At 35.9% G+C, this 22,348-nt stretch overlaps 2 protein-coding genes and 1 pseudogene across 15 annotated transcripts in view; 1 reads left to right on the forward strand and 2 right to left on the reverse strand.

Moving 5' to 3' along the window:
• Nucleotides 1–499: 499 nt before the first annotated feature.
• Nucleotides 500–2,009, reverse strand: LOC309855501 (protein SET pseudogene; annotated as a pseudogene). The gene has a single exon. The product of its transcript is annotated as a protein SET pseudogene (transcript).
• Nucleotides 2,010–4,710: 2,701 nt separating this feature from the next.
• Nucleotides 4,711–22,181, reverse strand: CFAP96 (cilia and flagella associated protein 96). Of its 13 annotated transcripts, none has more exons than XM_082715768.1 (8): nucleotides 21,993–22,181; nucleotides 19,582–19,765; nucleotides 17,425–17,644; nucleotides 16,290–16,427; nucleotides 16,120–16,195; nucleotides 12,575–12,754; nucleotides 6,810–6,979; nucleotides 4,711–4,952 (listed from the first exon to the last, which is right to left on the reverse strand). In XM_082715768.1, the coding sequence occupies exons 2-8, from the start codon at nucleotides 19,679–19,681 to the stop codon at nucleotides 4,904–4,906; spliced, it is 933 nt and encodes a 310-aa protein (XP_082571894.1). In that variant the 5' UTR covers nucleotides 19,682–19,765; nucleotides 21,993–22,181; the 3' UTR covers nucleotides 4,711–4,903. The 13 variants fall into 13 exon arrangements, with proteins under 13 accessions (XP_082571894.1, XP_082571885.1, XP_082571883.1 ...); XM_082715759.1 differs by having other exon boundaries at nucleotides 19,582–19,761; nucleotides 21,993–22,100; XM_082715757.1 differs by lacking the exon at nucleotides 21,993–22,181 and adding an exon at nucleotides 21,544–21,628.
• Nucleotides 13,750–22,348, forward strand: part of CENPU (centromere protein U) — a 627,562-nt gene continuing 618,963 nt past the window's right edge. Inside the window, exon 1 of the mRNA XM_082715743.1 lies at nucleotides 13,750–13,934. The gene's annotated coding sequence lies outside the window, so the exon portion shown is untranslated. The remainder of the gene's footprint in view (nucleotides 13,935–22,348) is intronic.

Raw genomic sequence — 22,348 nt, forward strand, 5'->3', positions numbered from 1 at the left:
GCATTTAATTTAAATGCCCTATTAATGTTGTAGTTATAAGTAGTCCCATACTATATTTTTGGTTGGAACAAATATCCTCTTCCAAATTTTCCTACCAGTATTTTCATATTTTGTCTTCAAAATAAAATTTAGAAGTAGCTATTTAAGTTTTATTATTTTTAATTCTGTAGGGTTTTTGACTAAATTGCATTTTAATCTATTGATGTAGTAGAAATAGAATGTTTACATATTGAGTCTCCCTGGAACATCATACATTGTTCAGGCCATTCTTTTGTGTGTGTGTGTGTGTGTGTGTGTGTGTGTACACATTTCGTTTTATTGTAACAAAGCCACTTGTACACTTTCAATGTTTAAAACTGAGCATCATCTTTCCTTTCCAGTGAAACAAAAATAAAATTTTAAAAATAAACAGGAACAAAATTATAATAGAGAATGTCAATTCCAAATAAGATCCTACAAGTTCTGCTGATTCTCCCATCGAGTGGCAGGGCTCAAGTCATCATTAGGAGAGAGTTTTATTTTAAAAGTGTCATCTTAAACTGCAAGGATGTCTGTTAAACATCACAATTAAACATGCCAAAGGAGAAGCCATGTTGTCAAAATGCCCACTTAACCCACCCAAACATCTCAAACCCACCCTTTGCTGACCTTCTATAACCCCATTTTTTAAAGTTTTTTTTTTCTTTTTTTTTAAACAAGAGAAAGTAGACAGGTACATGTTGGTAAATGCTAACTGTCCATATTCACATAGAGACACAGTGTAATCTCTGAGCCCAATATACAGAGAAAGGAGGAAAAAAGCTAGAATTCTATGCACTACTACACAGGGGCCTAGCACCCTTCAGCTTCCAGCAGAGCTAAGGGAGCAGAAGGTTTTTCTTTTTTCCCACAGAGCACGGTGGTGTTGATTCCATAAAGTTTTTGTTTTTGTTGAGACAGGAAGGGACAAAAATGAATTTGGAACATAAAGGGGTAGAGATTCTTTTCCCATTGTATTCTGCTCAAGGTATTTCCCCCCCAAATAAGCTGAGAACCATGGTATAAAGGGAGAGAAAAGGGAGACTTCAAAAAACCGGGCAAATGAGCACAAGAGGAGAAAAGAAAAAGAAAAAGGAAAAAAAAAAAAGACGGCAACTTGCTCCCAGGGACTGAAGAAAACTAAAAAAGGAAGGTTGGAATCCATCAGTGTTCCATTAGTCATCTTCTCCTTCATCCTCATCTCCTTCTTCATCAATATCTTCCAATCCTTCTTCTTCTTCATCATCATCATCCTCCTCTTCTCCTTCCCCTTCTTTGTCATCCATATCGGGAACCAAGTACTACTGTAATGGATTTGGCCAAATATCATCTTTGATGACTTCTCCTAACTCATCTGCACCTGCATCGGAATGGTCAGTAAACCAGGTGAAGAAGCTCTCTGGTTCCTCATGCTGTCTCTTCCTGCTGGCTTTATTCTGTGTTTGACTTGAACGTTTCGTCAAATCCTTTCCAGATTTCCATTTGATTTCAGTGGACTTTGAAGATGGATCACCACTCTCATTCAGATGAAATTCTTTGGAGAGAACTTTATTTTCGAAGTAAGGGTTTTCATCAAAATAAAAATCTATTCTGTAACCTGATTTAATATCTTCAAATTCTGTCACTTCAACTCTTGTCAAATAATGCAGCGCCTCTTCATCCTCCTCCCCAAGCAGTGCAGACACTTATGGATGGTTGACAAATGTTGTTACCCAAAAATTGGGGATTTTGGTGATCAATTCCGACCTCTTCTGAAAAAATGGTTGGCAGAGTTTGTTATATTTCTGTTTTACTTTCAAAATATCCTCACTTAATTGTTCATTAAGTCTTTTTCATTTTGTACTTCATCAATATGTTCAACTGCTTCTTGCTGTTCTTTTTCTCCTTTATGCAAGTGCTGGGATGTTGACATCTGCCCTGGCTTGGGGGCAGGAGGCTGTCTCGGTTTCTTCGTTTGAGGCGGGAGCCTCAAACTGGCGTTTGGGGGCCATGCTGCGAGGAAACTCCAGGAAACCGGGAGAGATGCTCGACTGGAAGCTCTGATAGGCCATTCTTTTATAGCTGCATTTTAATCTTAAATTTCCATAGTTTATTTTCTATTGTAAATACAATAGCTTCACACTTTCTAATTGTCATATTTTAAAAAAAACTTATCTTTTTTGCAGATCATTATATACATCCTGTTTATTGGCCTATTTTATTATTTCTAATATTGTTCAACAATTTCTTTTTACATCATCGGTAACTATATCATCTGCAAGTTATGATATTGTATTTCTTTTTTTAATATTTATTCCCCTCAGGAATTTTTTCTTGTCTTATTGCATTAACTGGATTTTCCAATAGTGTTAGAGTTATTGATGGCTCCAGGTTAATGTTAGTTACAATTCTGATAGATATCCTTTATAAAGTAAGAAAGGTTCTTCCTAATCCTCACCTCCTAAGAGGTTTTAAGTGGAAAGGGTATTTAATTTTGTCAAATGACTTTTCAGCATCTATCAGGAAAACATGTATTTTCTCCATTTTAATATATTAAGTTAATTATAATAATAGATTCAATAATGTCAAGCTATCATATAGCCATAGAATAATCAATCTTATTTTATGATCATTTAAAATGTGGATTCCTTTGGCTAGTACTTGATTCTCTTTTTTTTAATGAGTAAAAAATATTATTTTCCTTCCCAGCTATCCTTGTTCAGTTATATTAGCCTCATAAAATAAATTGAAACTCTTTTCATATTTTTTCTATGACCAAGATAATATAAATAACAAAAGGTTGCGGCACTTCAGTGGCTCAGTCAGTTAAGTATCCAATTCTTGATTGTAGCTCAGGTCATGATCTCAGGGTCATGAAATGGAGCCCCGAGTGGGCCTCCGCACTCAGTGCTGTGTCTGCTTGAGATTCTCTCTGTCCCTTTCCCTTTGCCCTCCTCTACTCGCACATGCGCACTCTCTCTCTAAATAAAAAAAGTGAAATTTTAAAAAATGAAATCAGTGACCATCCTAATTTATGCCCCTTAAATCAAGTGTGTGTGTGTGTTCCTCTGTTATCATTTCAAATATCTTAGTTTCTCCACAGACTTCACTATTCCTATAACTGGTTTCTGTGTTTGCTTTTCTGTAAATTGACACAATGCATTTATGTAAACTCTTAATAAGAACTGCCAATTGTCATACTGCTTCTTACACCCTCCAGTAAGGTATTAGATGAGCATTCCCAACTATGAATATTATATGAAGTGTGTACTGCCATTAGAGGCACATCAATAAAAATTAGTTATAGCTAACAAAGGTAAAAGTGGAAATGAGCAATTATTTAGATTTTAATAAAATTTGAAAATATATATCTCACTGCAAAAGAATGAATACATTTATAAGGCTTATTCAGAAACACTTATCAATATATATGACTTTTATTCAGTTATGTGCACCTGGTGAAATTATTCCTAAAGACAAATGTATTCCCTCTGGGTCACATTACATCCTGGATAATGGCTTCAGGATGTTCAATCTACACTGTCTTTTGCACAGGAAATAAAGATTTTAAATATTCTTTTAGAAAAAAGTAAATAGTATGAGATATAAAAATAAATAAATAAATAAAATATTAAAAAATAAAATAAATGATATAAAAATAAATATATATTGGAGACATTCCCCCCTAAAGTATGTATGTATGTGTATACATATGTGTGTGTGTAATAGATACATATTACAACAGTAAAAATTTTCTGTACCATCTGTAATCCTTTTAAAAGCCAGATTCTGCTGAATTGACATAAATCCCCCCTGCCGGAAAAAAAAAAAAAAAAAGCAGGTTGAAAAGAAGAGTACTGCAGCCTTCATATATTCTGATTTCCAGCTCTGAGAAGTCTAGAATGGCAAAAGGACACGTACTAAGGAAATCACCATCGATCAAAAATAACTTCCCCAATATATTACATTAATAGAGATAAATTTCCTTTTTTAAATACTACCACTACCACCCCCAATTGAATAAGGATTGTTAATAAAGACCTTACTGTAAATTACAGTATGTCTGTAAATCATATCTTTTAAGAACAGGTATTTTTTAAAGTGGTAGGGCAAATGAAAAAGAGATAATCTGGGAACAAGGGAATAAGACCTAGAGGGAGATGTTCCAGGAGAGGCAGCTTTGGACAGCTACAAATGCGCATGACAGGACACCAAAGACAAACTTCATCCACCTTGTAACTTTGTATTTTTATAAGATACTCAACTAAAAGGGCATTCCCCATTTTCCCTTCCTCCAACTCATCCTGGGGCTGCCACTGGCTAATATGAAGTTCTACACAGGCCATAAATAGAAGGCATGAAACCACATAAAAGGAGACATTTACCTCACTCTGTAAAGTGTATACATTAATCTATGCAATAGGAGTGGATCCATATTTCTTTTTGATGTTAAGAATGCTTTAATGGGCTGTGACACTTGGAGAAGCTGTCATTCCAATTTTCAGATATCTCCAGGAAGAAATACAAGGTAAGACTTAATGTGCTCTTTCTATCCCACCAGCCCCAGCCTTCACCCTGGATTTCCAAGCTTGCAATTCTTCAACATTAGGACTAAGCTTTCAAATGATAGACAGCACTTAAGAATTTTATGGAAGGTCTAAACATTATATTCTCCCCAGAACACATATCTAAACAAAGATCAATAACCATATATTAAATTATTAAGAAATACTGTTTATTTGTTAAGTAATAGTACTAAAGCAAGGAAGAATATTAGAATTTCAGGCTTAAATATCTTTTAAATGTTTGAGATATGTTCCACATCTTATGTTTTTTTGCAAATAGTTAGCACTCGATAATGAATTATTGGTAGTCACAACCTAGAAAGCTATTTGTCTTCCAGATGCTAATAGGACTGTACTGAAGCAGTCTTGTAGTTCTTCGTATTTAGTGCCCTAAAATTGGAAAATAAATGCACATTTAATTTTTTAGGTGCAGGTAATATATCTGTATATTCTTATTAAAAACGTTTTGCAATAAAAAATTAATCATCTAAAACCAAACTCTCTCATCAGATTAAAAATTGTCACTTAAAATATAAATTAAGAAGGGAAAATTAGTTTGGAGGACCAATTTTAAATATCGCGCAGAGAGAATGCATGTATGTAAGCAGGCGGAGCAGAAAGGCAGGCAGGGGAGGGGAGGCCAAAGGGAGAGAGAAAGAATCTTAAGCAGACACCAGCCTACAAATAAATAATTAGGGTAAGGGATGCTTGGGTGATTCAGTCAGTTGAGCATCTGACTTGATTTTGACTGGTCATATGATCTTGGGGTTGTGGGATGGAGCCCTGCATCAGGCTCTGCACTTGGTGCAGTCTGCTTGGGATTCTCTCTCCCCCTCTCACTCTGCATTTCCCCCTACTTGCAAGCCATCTAAAATAAATAAATAAATAAAATCTTTAAATAAATAAACAAACCTGGGGTAAAAAAAAAAAAAAAAAAAGCTAAAACTTGCTTTTGGATAATATTTACAATATATAAAAAGTATCAATAAACTCAAAATTGCTAAACAGAAGATAAACTTCTGATTATCCAAAAGAGCAATCAGTTATTCTCTCTGCCACAAACAAATTTATCATGAACTTTCTCAGGTCTGTTCTATGGATAGAAAAGAACACTCGGAAAACCTGCTACTGCCCCCCGCCCCCACCTCCACAAAAAAAAACATCTATTTGAGGGTAAGTGTGGTGAAGAAAATTCTAATTTTACCCTCTGGTTCTGTATTACGTAGATAGAGCTGGGCAGAGTACTGATAGAAAAGAGGCTTGCCAAAGAATAAAGATCAAAGGACATGAGAGAAGGACTCTATATATTCACATTTCCACCAACTAGTCCCTTAGAACATTATGCCTTTAGACAACAGATTACATAAATAATGATGAGCAGTCTTATTTTGGGGATAGGAGAGTAAGATTTACATTATAATCATTGCTCACAAATGATACAGATGTACTGAGATATTTTAATGAAAGAAAAGATTATGAATTTGGTGTCCTTTACCTAATCTAGTGTATGGTTACACTGAAGTTAGAAATATATAAATTAGCTTAATTTGTAATAAAACTTTTTCAGTGGATAGAAAGGTAATCAAATCAATTCTTCCACTTATGCATGATCTTGGACACAAACAAAGAAGGAATGATGGACTGTCCTTCTCTAATTTACATTTGAACTCCTGAGAACTTTTTTCAGTTTTGAGAGTGCTCAAACCTTGGGTAAAATTGAACTTTTAAGATACTTTAATAATATACTTTTCTTTAAAGTATTATAAAGTGATGCTGATAGCTTTTTTAACTAACCAAAATATTTCCTAGAAGATTTCATAAAAGATTATTTCAAACTTAAGAGGTCTTAAGTGTCATTAGAATTCCTCATAATTACTGAGAGCCTGAAGCCCACATAAAGATAATAATTTAACAAAGATCAAAAACACCCCTTGAAAAACAATGTTAACTGTACTGCTAACTGAACTATAAATATCTAAACAGCCTCAAACAACTCATAATGATACTACAGATTTGCTTTAAAAATAATGAACAGAATAGTTTATACAGATAAATTGGGCTTTTTCTATTAGAAATTTCAGAATATGGGGAAACTTCTACATGGGAGAGCCTCTACATAAAAGGAGCTGAGATTTTCAGACACCTAGATATGTCATTGTTTAAAGTATGTATAAATAAGAGATATTAGGGATCAAAAAGTCAAAAACAATTTCTCTTAGTTTACAGGCTAAGATAACATATTACTACCTTTTGACATTCAAAGTCATTATACTTTCAACCGGTCTGCTCTTTGGTCCACCTGGTGGGTGGAAAATCTTAGCATCTTTGCTGGAAATCTGGGTTGCCAATTTAACCACATAAGGGTCAGCAGAATGTGAAGGGTAAGGGTCAAATGTTCCTGCTTTCATTCCACCAGCCTACGAATAAAAATGAGACAATCTAATGTAGTTTTGTAAACTGCTTCTAACAAAATTAGATTTTGAGGAAGTTCAAATATATTTGTGTATTGTCTACAGAGTTGGTTTTACATTTAAAGAAAGTTGTCTATACAGACGTACCTCAGAGATTTTGGGGGCTCAGTTCAAGACAACTGCAATGAAATGAATATCACAAAAAGCAAGCTAAAGATTTTTTTGGTTTCTCAGTACATTTAAAGTTATATTCACACTATGCTAGAGTCTATTAACTGTGTAATAGGATAGTGTCAAAAAGAACAATGCACATACCTTACTTTAATAATGTTTTACTGCTAAAGGCAAAAATTACTAAACATCATTTGAGCTTTCAGTGAATCATTATTTTTTGCTGATGGAAATTCTTGCCTTGATGTGCTAATGGTTGCTTACTGACCAGGTGGTGACTGCTGAAGGTTAGTGTGGCTGTGGCAATTTCTTAAAATAAGACAATCAAGTTTGCCATATTGATGGACTCTTCCTCTCATGAATGATTTCCTTGTAACACGCAACCTGCTTGACAATGTTTTACCCACAGCGGAGAACCTCTTTCAAATTGGAGTCGATCCTCTCAAACCCTGCTGCTGCTTTATCACCTAAATTTATGTCATATTCTAAATCCTTTGTTGTCATTTCAACAATCTTCACAGCATCTTCATCAGGAGTAGATGCCATCTTAAGAAACTACTTTCTTTGCTCAGACATAAGAAGCAACCCCTCATCCATTAAACTCTGATCATGAGATAATAGCAGTTCAGTCCCATCTCTGGGCTCTTCTTCTGATTCCAGTTTTCTTGCTGTTTCCACCACATCTTCAGTTCCTTCCTCCACTGAAGTTGGAACCCCTCAAAGTCATCCATGAGGGTTGGAATCAACCTCCAGACTGTTGATATTTTGACCTCTTCCCATGAATTATCGATATTCTTAATAGCATCTAGATTGGTGAATCCTTTCCAGAAGGCGTTCAAGTGACTTTGCCCAGATCCATCAGAGGAGTCACTATCTACGACAGCTATAGCCTTATGATACGTATTTCTTAAATCATAAGGCTTGAAAGTTGAATTTATTCCATGATCCATGGGCTGCTGAATAGATGTGTTAACAAGCATGAAAACAACAAATCTCATTGTATATTGCCATCACTCTTGGGTGACCAGAGGTATTGTCAATAACCAGTAATATTTTGAATCTTTTTTTTTTTTTCTGAGCAGTAGGTCTCAACTGTAGGCTTAAAATATTCAGTAAATCCTGTCATAAACAAATGTGCTGTCATCCAGGCTTTGTTGTTCCCTTTATAGAACCCAGAGTAGATTTATCGTAATTCTTAAGGGCCCTACAATTTTGGTTATCTAAGTGGGCACTGGATTCAACTTAAAGCCACCAGCTGTGTTAGCCCCTAACAAGAGAGCCAGCCTGTCCTTTGTAGCTTTGAAGCCAGGCAGTGAACTCTCCTCTCCAGCTCTTGAAGTCATAGATGGTATCTTCTTCCAATAAAAGGCTGTTTCATCTACATTAAAAATCTGTTGCTGAGTGTAGCCACCATCATGAATTCTCTTAGCTAGGTCTTCTTAGCTGTAATTTGCTGCAGCTGTATCAGCACTTGTTGCCTTATCTTACACTTTTATGTTACGGAGATGGCTTCCTTCCTTAAACCTCATGGACCAACTTCAGCTAGCCTCAACTTTTTACTTCTCTCAGCCTTCGTAGGAAAGAGGGGGGGCCTTGCTTTGACATAAGGAAATGTTGAGGCAGCCTTGATCTTCTAAATACTAAAACTTTCTCCATCAGCAAGAAGCGGCTTTTGCTTCCTATCATTTATGTGTACTGGGGTAGCACTTTTAATTTCCTTCAAGAACTGTTCCTTTACATTCACAATTTGAGTAACTGTTTGGCACAACATTCCTAGCCTTTCAGCCTATCTCTGCTTTCAATATGTCTTCATCATTTCTAGCATGTGATTTAAAGTGAGACATGCAGGGCACCTGGGTGGCTCTGTCCATTAAGCTTCGGACTCTTGATTTTGGCTCAGGCCATGATCTCAGATTCATGAGATCAAGCCCCTCATAGGGCTCTGCACTCAGCAGAAAGTCTGCTTGAGATTTCTCATTCCCTCTCCTCTGTACCTTCTCTCTCCAACTCTGTCTCTTTCTCCCTCTCTCTAAAAAAAAAATAATAAAGTGACATATGCAACTCCTCCTTTCACATGAACACTATTGCAGGGTTATTAATTGGCCTAATCTCAATATTGCTGGTTCTCAGGGAAGGGGGAATTCCAAAGGAGAATGGCCAGTCCATGGAGCAGTCAGAACACACGACACTGATCAGTTAAGTTCACCGTCTTACATAGGCGGTATTCCTGTTACCCCCCACACAAACAATGACAATAGTAACAGCAAAGATCACATTGATCACAGATCACCATAACAAATATACTAATAGTAAAGAAGTTCAAAATATTGCAAGAAGTATTAAAATGTGACATGAGACACAAAGTAAGCAAATACTGTTGGGAAAATGGTGTCAATAGACGTGCTCCAAACAGGATTGTCACAAACCTGCAATTTGTTTAAAAAAAAAAAAAGACAGTATCTGTGAAGCACAGTAAAGCAAAGCCCAATAAAACTAAGTTTGCCTGTACTTTTCAAATACCAGCAGTCTCCCTGCCGCCAATTTTAAGGGGCAAGACACTGTAATTTACAAGAGTTCTCTATTAAAATGCAAATGTTTACAAAAAGATAATATTCCAAATTCCTGTCAATTATTAATATTTTAGTAAGAGTTTACCAGATCAGGCTATCATCTAGTTAAGGAGTGAACCTATTACTGAGGGAATAAGACTTAGGTCAAATATATTTTGATACAGAAAGGAGGTGGGGGCTCAGAACAAGAGGATGCTCAGAGAAGAGGCCAAAGCTAAGATCTGTCCAACTGGGAGGCTGACATAACATTAGTTTATTAAATATCAATGATTGAAAAAGATATAAAAAATAAAAACTTTTAAAAATAAGGAATAATACATAGAAACAGAAAGGGAGAGGAAAATGTGATCTATTTTATACGTTTTTTATAGTCTACTAAAAGAAGTCAATCAAAATTATTTTTTGACCTGTGCATAAAAGAAATTATTTCCTTGACTTTTTAAGCTGATTTGCCACAATTTTAATCTCTTTATTATATATAGCTACTAAGAAAACTCTATAGAATCATAATAAACCATTTAAGAAGGCATTCTTTATCTTACAGTATCTAAGCCAAATATACATGAAAATTAAATTAAAAGATATAATTTTAATATTTCAAGTTTTCCACCTGAGGACATATAGATTGTTTTGAATCTATGCTAACATCTACTCATAACAAAATAGATCAAAGCATACAAAAAAAAAATGGACAGACCAGTTACACTTAATGTTATTGATGCAAAAATACTTAAAATATTAACAAATAAAATAAACTAGTACACTTAGAGATTAATACAACATGGGTAAGTGGAATTCATCCCAAGAAATCTATTATTATTATTCACCTTATAACAAGTAAAAAAGAAAAAAAATGGTCTAAGTAGATTACACCAAAACATTCAATATAATTCTACATACATTCCAGATTTATCCCTATTTTTGGCATCTATAAACATGAAACACTAGAAAAAATTCAAGTAATTCAGTAAATTCAAGAGGAAGGCAAAGGATGGCCACCACTGCTAACCTATGCTATTAGACAAGAACATGACTTAAGAGCTACAAATACTGGAAAGGAGGGAGCAAAATTATTTGCAGATAATGTAATCATATATCTGAAAATCTAAAGAGAATCAAGTAATACCCATTAGAACATAAGAAAACTTAATGAAATAGCCAATTATCAAATGTTTTTATAAAGATAAATTACATAAGGGAATATATGATGGGGAAAAAAACATGTTGACTAGAGCCTTAAAATACATAAAATACAGGGTATATAAACCTGTGTGAAGTAAAATATAGAATTCTACAAGGTACTAAAGGTTTTTATAAGTAGTTTATTTCTAGATGAGAAGATTCAAATCATAAATATACTAATACATCCAAAAATCTGAAGATTTAACTTTTAAGCAAAATACCAAACATCATCTTTCTCCCCAAATCTTTAGAAAATAACCTCAAAGTTCTAGAGAGTAAATGTGGGAAAATAGGCAATGTAATTTTTTTAAAGAGTAGCAAGAAGAAACTAGACCATACCAAATCAAAATGTAATTAAAAGTAGCTTGGTATAGATAGAAATAAACATCAAACAAAATAGAAATTGAAGGGGAAAATGGGAATTTTGACTTGACAAGGGTGCCATTTCAAAGCAGTGGTATTAAAAATTATTCTATCAGTGATATTAGTGTCTTTTTAAAAAAACGATTTTCTTGAAGTCTATCTAATTCACGTCAGTAAACTACCCATTTAAAGTTACAATTCTATGACTTTTGAGAGTTGTATATGCCCTTGAAACCATGACTGCAATCAAGATACAGAGCACATCCACCCCCAAAGTTTCCCCCTGCCTTAAAAACGGGATTTTGAGGGGCACCTGTGTGCTCAGTAAGTTAAGCGGTTAAGTGTCTGCCTTCAGCTCAGGTCATGATCCCAAGGTCCTGAGATCAAGTCCAGCTCCCTGCTCAGCAAGAAGTCCACTTTCCCTGTCCCTCTGGACCTCCCCCAACTTGCACACACTCTTTTCCTCTCAAATAAATGAATAAAATCTCTGAGGGGAAAAAAAAAAAAACTGATTTTGAGAAAGAGAAAACCTGAATCCGTACCTTGCTCATGTCAAAACATATTTCAAATGAAGATTTAAATGCAAAAGTGTAACATTAATAGAAGGAATAAAAAATGTATATTTCTATAATATAGGTGGTAAGGAAAGTGATTCTGAGAATGACATAAAACTCAGCACAAAGAATTGATAAATTTGACCACATCAAATTATCAAATTTCTGAATAGCACAAAATACCATAAATGAAGTCAAAGGTTCAAGACTAAAAAAAATTATTTTCAACACAAATGACAAAATATCATTTACACATTAAAAGATCTTGTAAATCGATACAAAAAAGACAAATATCCCAGTAGAAAATCTGCAGGGAAAATGAACAGGCAATGCACAGAATACTAAGATTTGTAAATTATAAGAAGCATTTTTATTTTTATTCACACTTGTAAACCTCAGCAGAGTAGGAAAGAATTCATTTTAATCACCATTTCACAAACTAAAAGATGGTCTGGATTTTCGTGATTTTGTGCCTAAGATCTAGAGAGGAACTGAGAAAATTCATTGTAAAATGAAATACACTTAAATAATTATTTCAGAAATAATTATTTCAAGAACTCCATTATTCCCTATACTAGCCAGGCTTTGTGACTTTTCATAATTTTGTTAAAATAAATTTCACAATTCTTACTGTGCACAATACCAATGTGAATCATAGATGGAAGTTTGTTATTTACATGGCTAATAAAATGATTTGACAGAAAGAAGCAACAGTTCTTTATAATGTGTAATAATCTCTAATTAAAATTTTTTTAACTTACCTTTTTACCTGGAGAAGAGGGCTTAAAGGGGTGTGAAAGTAATTCTTTCTTCTCTGTTTTTTTAATTGGTGGTAAAGTTTTCTCAAACGAATAAGGATTGGTATCAAAATATTCCCTTGGGTAAAGGTTTAACTTGAAAGGTGTTCCTTTAACTAAACGGTGGTGTTCTTCATTCTCCTTCTGTAAATCAGAGTTTGAAACTATGTAACAAATGATTCAAATGATGCAAAATGATTAAATTTTTCTTTTATATTTTAAAACATGCAAGTAGATTTTTTAAATATATACTGCTAGGTTCACTTTAAAACATTCATTTGTTATGTTTTGTTTCTATGATACAAAAGATACCACCTCTTCCACACTACAGTGGTAAGGATAACCATTCAATTTATTCTTTTGGGTAGTGTTTCTCAAATTTTAGTTTTCGTAGGAAATTCTTGATAATTTATTTAAAATACAAATTACAAGCTCTTCTCTCAAAGATTTCTGATCCTCTTGGTCTGCTAGACGATCCTCAAATCTGTAGTTTTGTCAGTCACCCCCAGGTGATGCTGATGCAGGTACCATAAAGCAATGCTTTAAAGATCACCTTTTGCTAGAATATTGTGTTTGTTTTACCAACTCCTGCACTGTAGTATTCAGTTGTAATCAGCACATATATGTGAGTAAATAGGGGGTGCCTGGGTGGCTCAGTGGGTTAAGCCTCTGCCTTCGGCTCAGGTCTTGATCTCAGGGTCCTGGGACTGAGTCCCACATCGGGCTCTCTGCTCAGTGGGGAGTCTGCTTCCTCCTCTCTCTCTTTCTCTCTCTGCCTGACTCTCTGCCTACTTGTGATCTCTGTCTGTCAAATATGTAAATAAAAATCTTTTAAAAAATTATATATGAGTAAACTACTCAAAGGCAAAAAAAAGAACCACCTTAAAAGACTAGAGGTAACAGTGCCTGGCTCTTACCACGGGGCTGGCAACAGTTCTGGTTCCATCAGCTATACTGGAAAACATGGCTGCTAGGGCCCGGGGTAGAGCACGCAGAAAGGGGTGACCTCAGGAGCAGGGACACTTAGCCCTAGATTGAGCATTGCTCCTATCCCACCTAACAAATCTTAAAAGTGAGACCTGAAAAAATTCCAACAGTTTCCAAGTCATTTCACTGCATCCCAGAACAAAGCCCAATAATTTTTTTTTTTAAGATTTTTTCTTTATTTATCTGACAGAGATCACAAGTAGGCAGAGAGGCAGGCAGAGAGAGAGGAGGAAGCAGGCTCCCTGCAGAGCAGAAAGCCCAATGTGGGGCTCAATCCCAGGACCCTGGGACCACGACCTGAGCCGAAGGCAGAGGCTTAACCCACTGAGCCACCCAGGTGCCCCAAGAATTTTTATAATATAAGAAAACATACAGCACTCAACAAAGTAAATGTCACAATGCCTGACATCCAATCAAAAATCATTAATAATACAAAGTAGAAAAATATGACCTCAAAGAAGAAAAACCAGTAATTCAAAATTAACCAAGAACTGACATAGATGTTACAATTAACAGAAAAGGAAATTGAAACAATAATCAAACTGTATACTAACTATAGAGACATATAAGATATATTTTTTTAAGAAACCAATGAAGTAGAACTTCTGGAGAGCAAAAACACAATGTGTGAGATTAGAAATACACACATGAAAGCATACCAGATCTTGCAGAAGAATAGATTAGTGACCTTAAGGACATAGAAAAAGAAACAATTCAAAATGGAATACAGAAAAGGAAAAAGAGAAGTAAAACAAACAACAAAAAACAAAGCAAACAGAGCACTGATAATCTGTGGGACAATTTCAAGAGATCTAATGCATATGTAAAAGGGGTCCCTGAGAGAGAAGAGAAAGATAAAAGAACAGAAAAAATGACTGAAGAAATAATAGCTGAAAATATTCCAACTTTGATGAAAACTATAAACCCACAAGTCCAAGAAGCTCAATAAACTCCAAGAAGAAGCAAGATGAAAACACTACCAAAGCACATCATAATCAAATTACTCAAACGAGTAACATACAAATCTTAAAAGTAGCCGAAGAAGAGAGGACAGTAAGTACATACAGAAGAACAACAAAAATCAGCATGACAGCAGATTTCTTGTCAGAAACAAGCAAGAATGCAACAGGGTAAGCTCTTTAAAATTCTAAAAAAATACATAAAATTTCTGACTTTTAAATAATAAGTTCTGAAAATAAGAGCAGAACTTTACTATTAGGAGAGAAAAGTATTTTATGCACATAAAGTTTCGGATAAGACTAATTACTGGGGCGCCCGAGGGGCTCAATCGGTTAGGTGACTGCCTTCCGGCTCAGGTCATGATCCCAGGGACCTGGGATCAAGTCCTGAGTTGGGCTCTCTGCTCAGTGGGGAGTCTGCTTATCCCTTTCCCCTCCCCCGTTCGTGCTGTCTCTCTCTCAAATACATAAATAAAATCTTTAAAAAAAAGACTACTGAGTCACTGATAAAACTGCTTTGTGTATATTTGTATGTTATTACTATTCCTACAGATGAAAAGTAGCTTATACATAATTTTGTGATAATCCATACATAGCAACAAAGATGCTTGTTAAATGACCAAGGTTCTGCCCAATTTAATAGAAAACTTTTCCTGGGTTTGGACACACCCCTTTGCAAAAATGGCCACTATCCTTCTATCTTGTGGCCCTACTGCTGCTTAAAGTCACCACAGAAAAATTGTTGAAAACTGCATGCCTAAAACAACAACAACAACAACAAAAACTAATAAAATGTTGCCATTTAAGTTCTATTGTTTAATGTCCAAACGAATTTGACTTTTCATTAATGCCAGTTTCCTCTAAGTTATATTGAAATTGTTAAATTATGTTGATACTGCTCCAAAATTTATAAGGTTTCCCCTACTCATTCCCATACAGGCTTTGTCTATATAAGCGACTATGTTTCATTCAAAGTCAAATATTATATAAAATGCGTATAGAGGCATATACGAGTACATTGAGCTTTTATTTCTATCATTAAATAGAGTACTTTCCTCCCATCCTATCACTCTCTTTTCTGTAGGTATCCACCCATTCTCTTCCTTTGACATTCTCCTCTCTCCCTATCACTCCTGCATTGCATTCATTGATCATAATGACTCGACTAGGCCGCAGGTACTGCCGCTACTGCATTAGCCACAAGATACCAGGGTGTAGTGGGAATATGGCTAAGGTTTGAGACATGGCTCTTCTACTCAAAATAGGACATAGCTGATCAGGCCAAGTTAACTAAAGTCTCATAGCAGTTGAGAGAGATATAAGGTCGATGTGATAAACTATACCAGGAGTTAAAAGCTCATCCTGGGAAGAGTGAAAAGATATATAGCAAGATATGGATATCAATATCAAAAAGGTAAAATTATCACAAATCATAAGTATCAGTCTACCATTGCCCTAGTAAAACAAACACCGATAAAATAAAACAATGCATAATTAGATCACAAATGAGTTCTCTAGGTCAACTAACAAAGATTGAAGAAAGTTAAAAATAGATTATTTTACCTTATAATTTAGTTTCGGTGCATCATAGAAATCAGCAGAGTGTGAAAACTGCTTACCAATGGTAATATTTGCATAGCTAAGGGAGGAAATTAAGTAATGGTGATTTTAGGATTCAGAAATTTAAATTTAAGTTCAAAACAAATTATATGAAAGTATGAAAAACATCTTACCCATATCCAGTTCCTTTCTTTCCTGGGTTTGTGTATAAATTCTTTCCAGGTGCCTCATATTTTTCTCTGGGTTTTGACTGTGCACTGAAGAATGGCACGGGACCACCTAATGTGCCATAGTAGCTTCCTAAACCACATCTTAAATACAGTTTTTAAGAAAAAGAGGCAAATTAATACAGCAAATTTTGTATTATACATATTTGATCACAATTTATTTAAAGAATGACTGAAAAAGGAACAAAATATATGCAACAGAACTGACTTGCCTAACTTTGGTAAGAAAAAAGCAACCAACGTTTTTAGTTTTTAATTTTCCCCATTTTCCAAAGTCACAAATTTTATGGTGAGATAATGTTTTTATTTTTTATGCTTATTTTAAATGTTCCATATAAACAAAATTTCATAATCTCTAGGAAGTGAAAATAGTTTCCATTAATTCAGGAGATTACAGCTTTACTAACCTCAAAAAAATAGGACAATTAAGCACAAAATTGGCCTTCAACCAATCCTCACCACAAATTCTACACACATTACAGAATGTGCATTAATGTCATATCATAAAGCTTATATATAATATGATACACCAGACTACATGATTTTCTTTGTTTAGTGGTTTAAAGGTAAGAAAAAAATGGACCTTCACATTAATAACTGTCTCAACTAAAATACTGTTAAACTCTATGCATGTATCTTCACCATGATTTTTAAATAACATCTTCATAAATTATCTTCTTTATCAAAAAAAGGGCTTCTCTTAATTTTATAATTTTTATGTATACATTTTTAAAGTTTTTACAAAGCAAAAAAAAAAAAAAAAAAAAGAGTAAAGGGCACAGATGACCCAAGGTAGCTTTTTCAAGGTTTTGAAACAAATGTATTTGCATTATTTAGCTGGCTTTTATTACATGAACTAATAGAGAGCAATGACATAATCAAAAATCTAATGAGATGAGGATCTACTTAGAACTACCTGTCAACCTGTATCACCCAATATTAACTGTCTCCACCTCCAAAACAAGTGTAAAAGTTTAAAAAATGGCTCATACTTCTTAAGTCCTCCAGAATAATACACAATTTGAGCTAGAGTAGAGAAAAGGACAGGAGACATATCTATGACTTTTCCCCAAACACTTACGGCTTTTTATCTCCACTGCTAGGGAGGAAGGCTTTGCCTAGATTTTTTTTGGCTTCTTCCATCATACGCTGTCTCCTCACTTGGTTCAGACTCACATAGCCTTCACCTTCAAATATCCTTACAAAATGGGGATCAAAATAACCAGCCTGGAGATTCGACATTTCTTTGGATCCCCCAGGTAGCATCTGTTTATTTTTGCTTGCAGCCTCATTAAAAGGTCCTTTAAAAATAAATTAGGAATATCATAATTTTGAGCTCACTAATAATTAAAGAACATGAAAAATAACTGAGAAAAGTTTCAAACTGTGGGATTGGGCCCAGTGAGTTTTGAGTTCTAAATGCTGTCTCGAAACGTTCACTGAAAGCTCCGTGTTAGAGTATATTCACAATAAGACCTAAGAGGTTTCCACTAAACCATTTTATTAATTAGGTCCTGGTTATAGGCTCTGAATTTTAGAGCTGAAAAAGACCCTGAAAATTATTTAATCCAATGTTTCCCCATCCATAAACTAGAAAACACTGTGTGAGATTATCAGTAAGTACTTGTTGGGGGCGGGGCTGGGGGTTTAGGTTGAATTGAAAGGTGTTCCATCCTCAAACTGAGACAATCCCCCTCCTGGATATATACTCTACACACAGGAGGTTTATACTCACTAAAAGATGTGAACAAGAATTTTCATAGCTGTTTCATTCAGAATATTAAAAAACAAGTAACTACTCAAATGTGCATCAACAGGAGAGCAAATAAATAAATGTGATATATTTATACAACAAAATAGTAGTAGCCCAGCAATTTTTTTAAAAGGCTTTTTTTATAACAGCCTTTTTTTAAAAAGCCTTATTTATTTACATTTAGAGCTTCTTTTGAAATTTAGATCTAGGAGCCCTCAATTTGGGAAGTCCTTCAGTAATTTGAAAATTTTTTTGAACTGCAAACAATCCTTAAATCAGCAAGTTATTTAAATTGAGTTTGTATCACTCGTTTTTTAATTGAAATTTTTGAAAAGGTAATATATTCACATGGTTCCAAATCCAATAACATGTTTTTACAATAAATTTTCCTCCCATACTCGTACATCCAGTTCCTCTCCCACAGGAAATCATGGTATTTTGTTTTCCAGAGAATGTTTAAACATGTCCCAATGAATATTTTCATTTACTTTTCCATCTTTGATGCTTAGTATAATATATAATAAACAATTCTGCACCTTGATTTTTTTTTTATTTAACAATATATCTTGGAGATGCTTCACGTCACACGTCAGTGTATTCTTTTTGTAACAAAGGAGTCACTGAATAACCAAAAATTTAACTAAGTCATTTAAAATGTTTATTTACTTTAGCTCTTTATTATTTATGACTTTTCTAAAAATCCCTTAGCTATTCAATTAGTATTTTACTTTTCAGGAAAGCAAGTCATGTATGACCTTTTGGCATGTAAATGTAAATACTGCTTGCATAAGAAAGTGTCCCATCTGAGAAACCATAAGCTAAAAACAAATTATTCTGCACCTTCAGAAAGAAGTAAAATTACCTAGGACAGAGAATATACAAAGGAAGGGTATCCCAGTGAAAGGAGCTTCCTGTTCTTATAAAATTAAGTTCTCTCTTTTATTTTTTTTTAAAGATTTTATTTATTTATTTGACAGAGAGAAATTACAAGTACACTGAGAGGCAGGCAGAGAGAGAAAGAAGGAAGCAGGCTCCCTGCTGAGCAGAGAGCCCAATGCGGGACTCGATCCCAGGACCATGAGATCATGACCCGACCGAAGGCCACCCAGGCACCCCGAAAATAAAGTTCTCTCTTAACGCTATTGAAATTTTACAATTTTAATGCTCTAAAATACAGAACAATAAAAAATACCATTTAAGAATATTAAACCCCATGGGGGCACCTGGGTGGCTCAGTGGGTTAAAGCCTCTGCCTTTGGCTCAGGTGATGATCCCAGGGTCCTGGGATCGAGCCCCGCATCTGGCTCTCTGCTCAGCAGGGAGCCTGCTTCCTCCTCTCTCTCTGCCTGCCTCTCTGCCCAATTGTGATCTCTGTCAAATAAGTAAATAAAATCTTAAAATAAATAAATAAATAAAATATTAAACCCCAAATTTCATATAGTAAGTACCCACTGTTAGGCTGTAAAGAAAACCAGATATACTTACGATTAAATGATGACACATATTTATCACCAACAGTAATATATTCCATCTCACTAAAGAGGCCAATCCTCTCCATATCCGTTTTCCCTCCTTCCACAGGCATGGTTCCTTCTTGTGGTGGTATTCTCTATATTGACAACTTCAGAGGGTTCACTATGGTTATTTCTTTATAGCAAAATCCTACTTTCTTTTGAAAAATCCAGGGAAAAAAGTTCAGGAGAAAGACAATTATTAAATTTCAGTCCAAATTACTTGCAGTCTGGGAATTAGCATTCACTGTAAAACAATGGTCCTAAACTATGTGGGGAAAGAATCTACTTTGTGGGACTAAAGGGGAATAATAGCATTCAAATTATGACCATGAACCCTCCCCTGGATTCTCTGGCTGATGTATCTACAAAATAGGAACAAATGTGTATGACAGCATCTATCATATTGCCATTCATCTGTTGTAAATGATAAAACTGTTACTGTATAGTATAGTACAAATACTGTGTAAAAAACATCTTTCTTTTGAGAAGTTCAAAGTATATTTAAAAATCAATTACATAAGGGGAGAGGACGCTTTCAGTTTAGAGCAAATAATTTAAACATACTGCGTTGTCTCTGATGTTGGAAATTACAACAGTTTTTCAGAATCCACAACACATACGGTCATTATGTGTTATCCTATAGTTCTTTTATAAACTTTGAATGAATACAAGAAATGTGTCACTGGCAAAATTAGTTCACAAAGGGGATGGATGGGAAAGGACAATTGTCTAGGCAAGATAAAAATTAAGAACAACAAAACAAATGATAATCCACAATGAATTAAGAGTATTTGTTAAAGGGCAAACTGCAATTGTGAATTTCCTTCTGAAATACCATATTAAACATTCAAGTATTTATTTAGATGTTTTTTAATTAAACAGGTTCTGGAAAGGAAAACCAAGAGCTAAGGAATATTTGCTTCCATTTCATCATTATATATTTTTAAATATATTTTTATTTATAAATGTATCTATATAAATATATTTATATACATCATTATATTTTTTAAACATATATTATTTTTTAAATGGTCTCCACATCTAGTGTGGAGACCCAAAGTGGGGGCTTGAATGCACTACCCTGGGATCAAGACCTGAGCTGAGATCAAGCGTGGGTCCCTTAGACTGAGCGCCCAGGGCACTCCCATAATATTTTTTTAAGTACCAACTAGATGCACTGGGCTTACATTACTGAATAAGACACGGGTTATGCTTCCCAATTTATAATCCTCGGTAAGACCCTTTTGTCTTGAATTTCAGTGACACTAAACACACTTGCTTGTGTGTTCACAGGCAACTGGGGCTCATCTGAGCATCGACCTTATTGACGTGTAATATCAAGGCCGCGAGACTCCGTTTAAACAAAAGCATAAGAAGATATGCTTCCATCCCACCCCCCACACCCCCACCCTTCCTCCTCTTCCCCTGACCAGGTCTGTTTTCAAAGCAAACGTCAGTCATTAGGGGTGTATCACTTTCATCTGCGGCTTGTTTCAAAGCTCCAACCCACTGCTGTTTCACGGACTCAAATCCTTTAAATGGTTCGCAAAGTCCTCTAATCACCCACGTTTGTCACCACGGGGAACCCCACCCCCTGGCACCTGGGCTCCACTTGACTTCTTTCAATTCTCAGATAAGGCTCGCTGCAGCCACAGGACCATGGCACCTGCTGTTTCGCTTCCTGCGAGTACTTCACCGTGCCGACTCCTTTAGTTCCCCCAGCTAACACGGATCCTTCGGGCTGTGTAGCTCATTGATCACTTCTTTAATTATCTCTCACGTACTTCCCTTCCCAAGCCCTCGCCATGGTTTATCTAACGGGTTATGAGTTCACGTACAACGTGTGGGCATCCTTTAATCAACAGCTGTTTTCCTCCACTAAACTGTTGGCTCCACGAAGGCAGGCACCGGGGAGAGTCTGGCTCTTCCTTACCCCAGTGTTTCCAGCGTCTGCGCAGCGCTCGGCGCACGACCCAGCGAGCCACAGAGGGGAAAAGGAAAGGAGAAGTTCCCGCCTTGAATTTTCCCACTACTTAACTCTTCGTGACCCACATTTACAGAATCGTTGGTTCCTTCAACAAACACTCCGCAAACCCCTCCTGTGGGTAAAGCTCGCGGACAGAAGCTAGGAAAACATTTCAAAGGGCACCACGGATCCTGGCCCCAGGTTGCTTACAACCTAAGCCGGCGAGCGCAGGATGAAGTGTACCCCAAGCTGACTTCGGCAAGATTCCCTTAAGCTTCAATCGCTGAGGGGACGGGGCGGTGGAGGAGAGGGCGGAACACTGAAGCGACAGGAAAATGACTTCCCATGAAGGAAACAGGCTCTGAGTAGGGACGCATCTAAAGGACAACACCCTGCGGCCCCGAGGACCAAGTCACCTCTCAGAAGGACACCCCGTCCGACAGCCGACACCAGGTCGTCTGAGGTCGGGTCCGCGTTAACTCTGCCACAGGAGCGACAGGGGCTACAAGCCACGTCGCGCCAACTCCTGCGCGCGACGCCTCCCTGCGAAGCGCCTCCGCACGCTCCGCGCACGGCCTATAGGGACCGTGGCCGCAGCTGTTTATTGTGACGCGTTGCCTCGGGCACGGGAGAACTCGTTTCTAAGTACGCTACGGAAGGATACGTGGAGAGTGCGGAACAGGCGTAAAGACTTTAGAATATGGGTAGAATGAGAAAGAATCAACCAATAGAATTTAGGGGGAAGAGACTTCTTCCGCGAGAAGCCGTGGTA

The sequence above is a fragment of the Mustela nivalis genome, assembly GCF_964662115.1.
Source record: "Mustela nivalis genome assembly, chromosome: 20".
In the NCBI taxonomy this organism is placed as follows: domain Eukaryota; kingdom Metazoa; phylum Chordata; class Mammalia; order Carnivora; family Mustelidae; genus Mustela; species Mustela nivalis.

Bases quoted from the DNA above. Each gene is read 5' to 3' on its own strand.
- CFAP96 (XM_082715767.1), bottom strand. From the start codon at position 19,681: ATGCCTGTGGAAGGAGGGAAAACGGATATGGAGAGGATTGGCCTCTTT. The intron at 17,645-19,581 runs GTAAGTATATCT...TTATTTTTAAAG, and splicing joins ATATGTGTCATCATTTAATC to GACCTTTTAATGAGGCTGCA. The intron at 12,755-16,119 runs GTAAAATAATCT...TCTGATTTACAG, and splicing joins CACCGAAACTAAATTATAAG to AAGGAGAATGAAGAACACCA.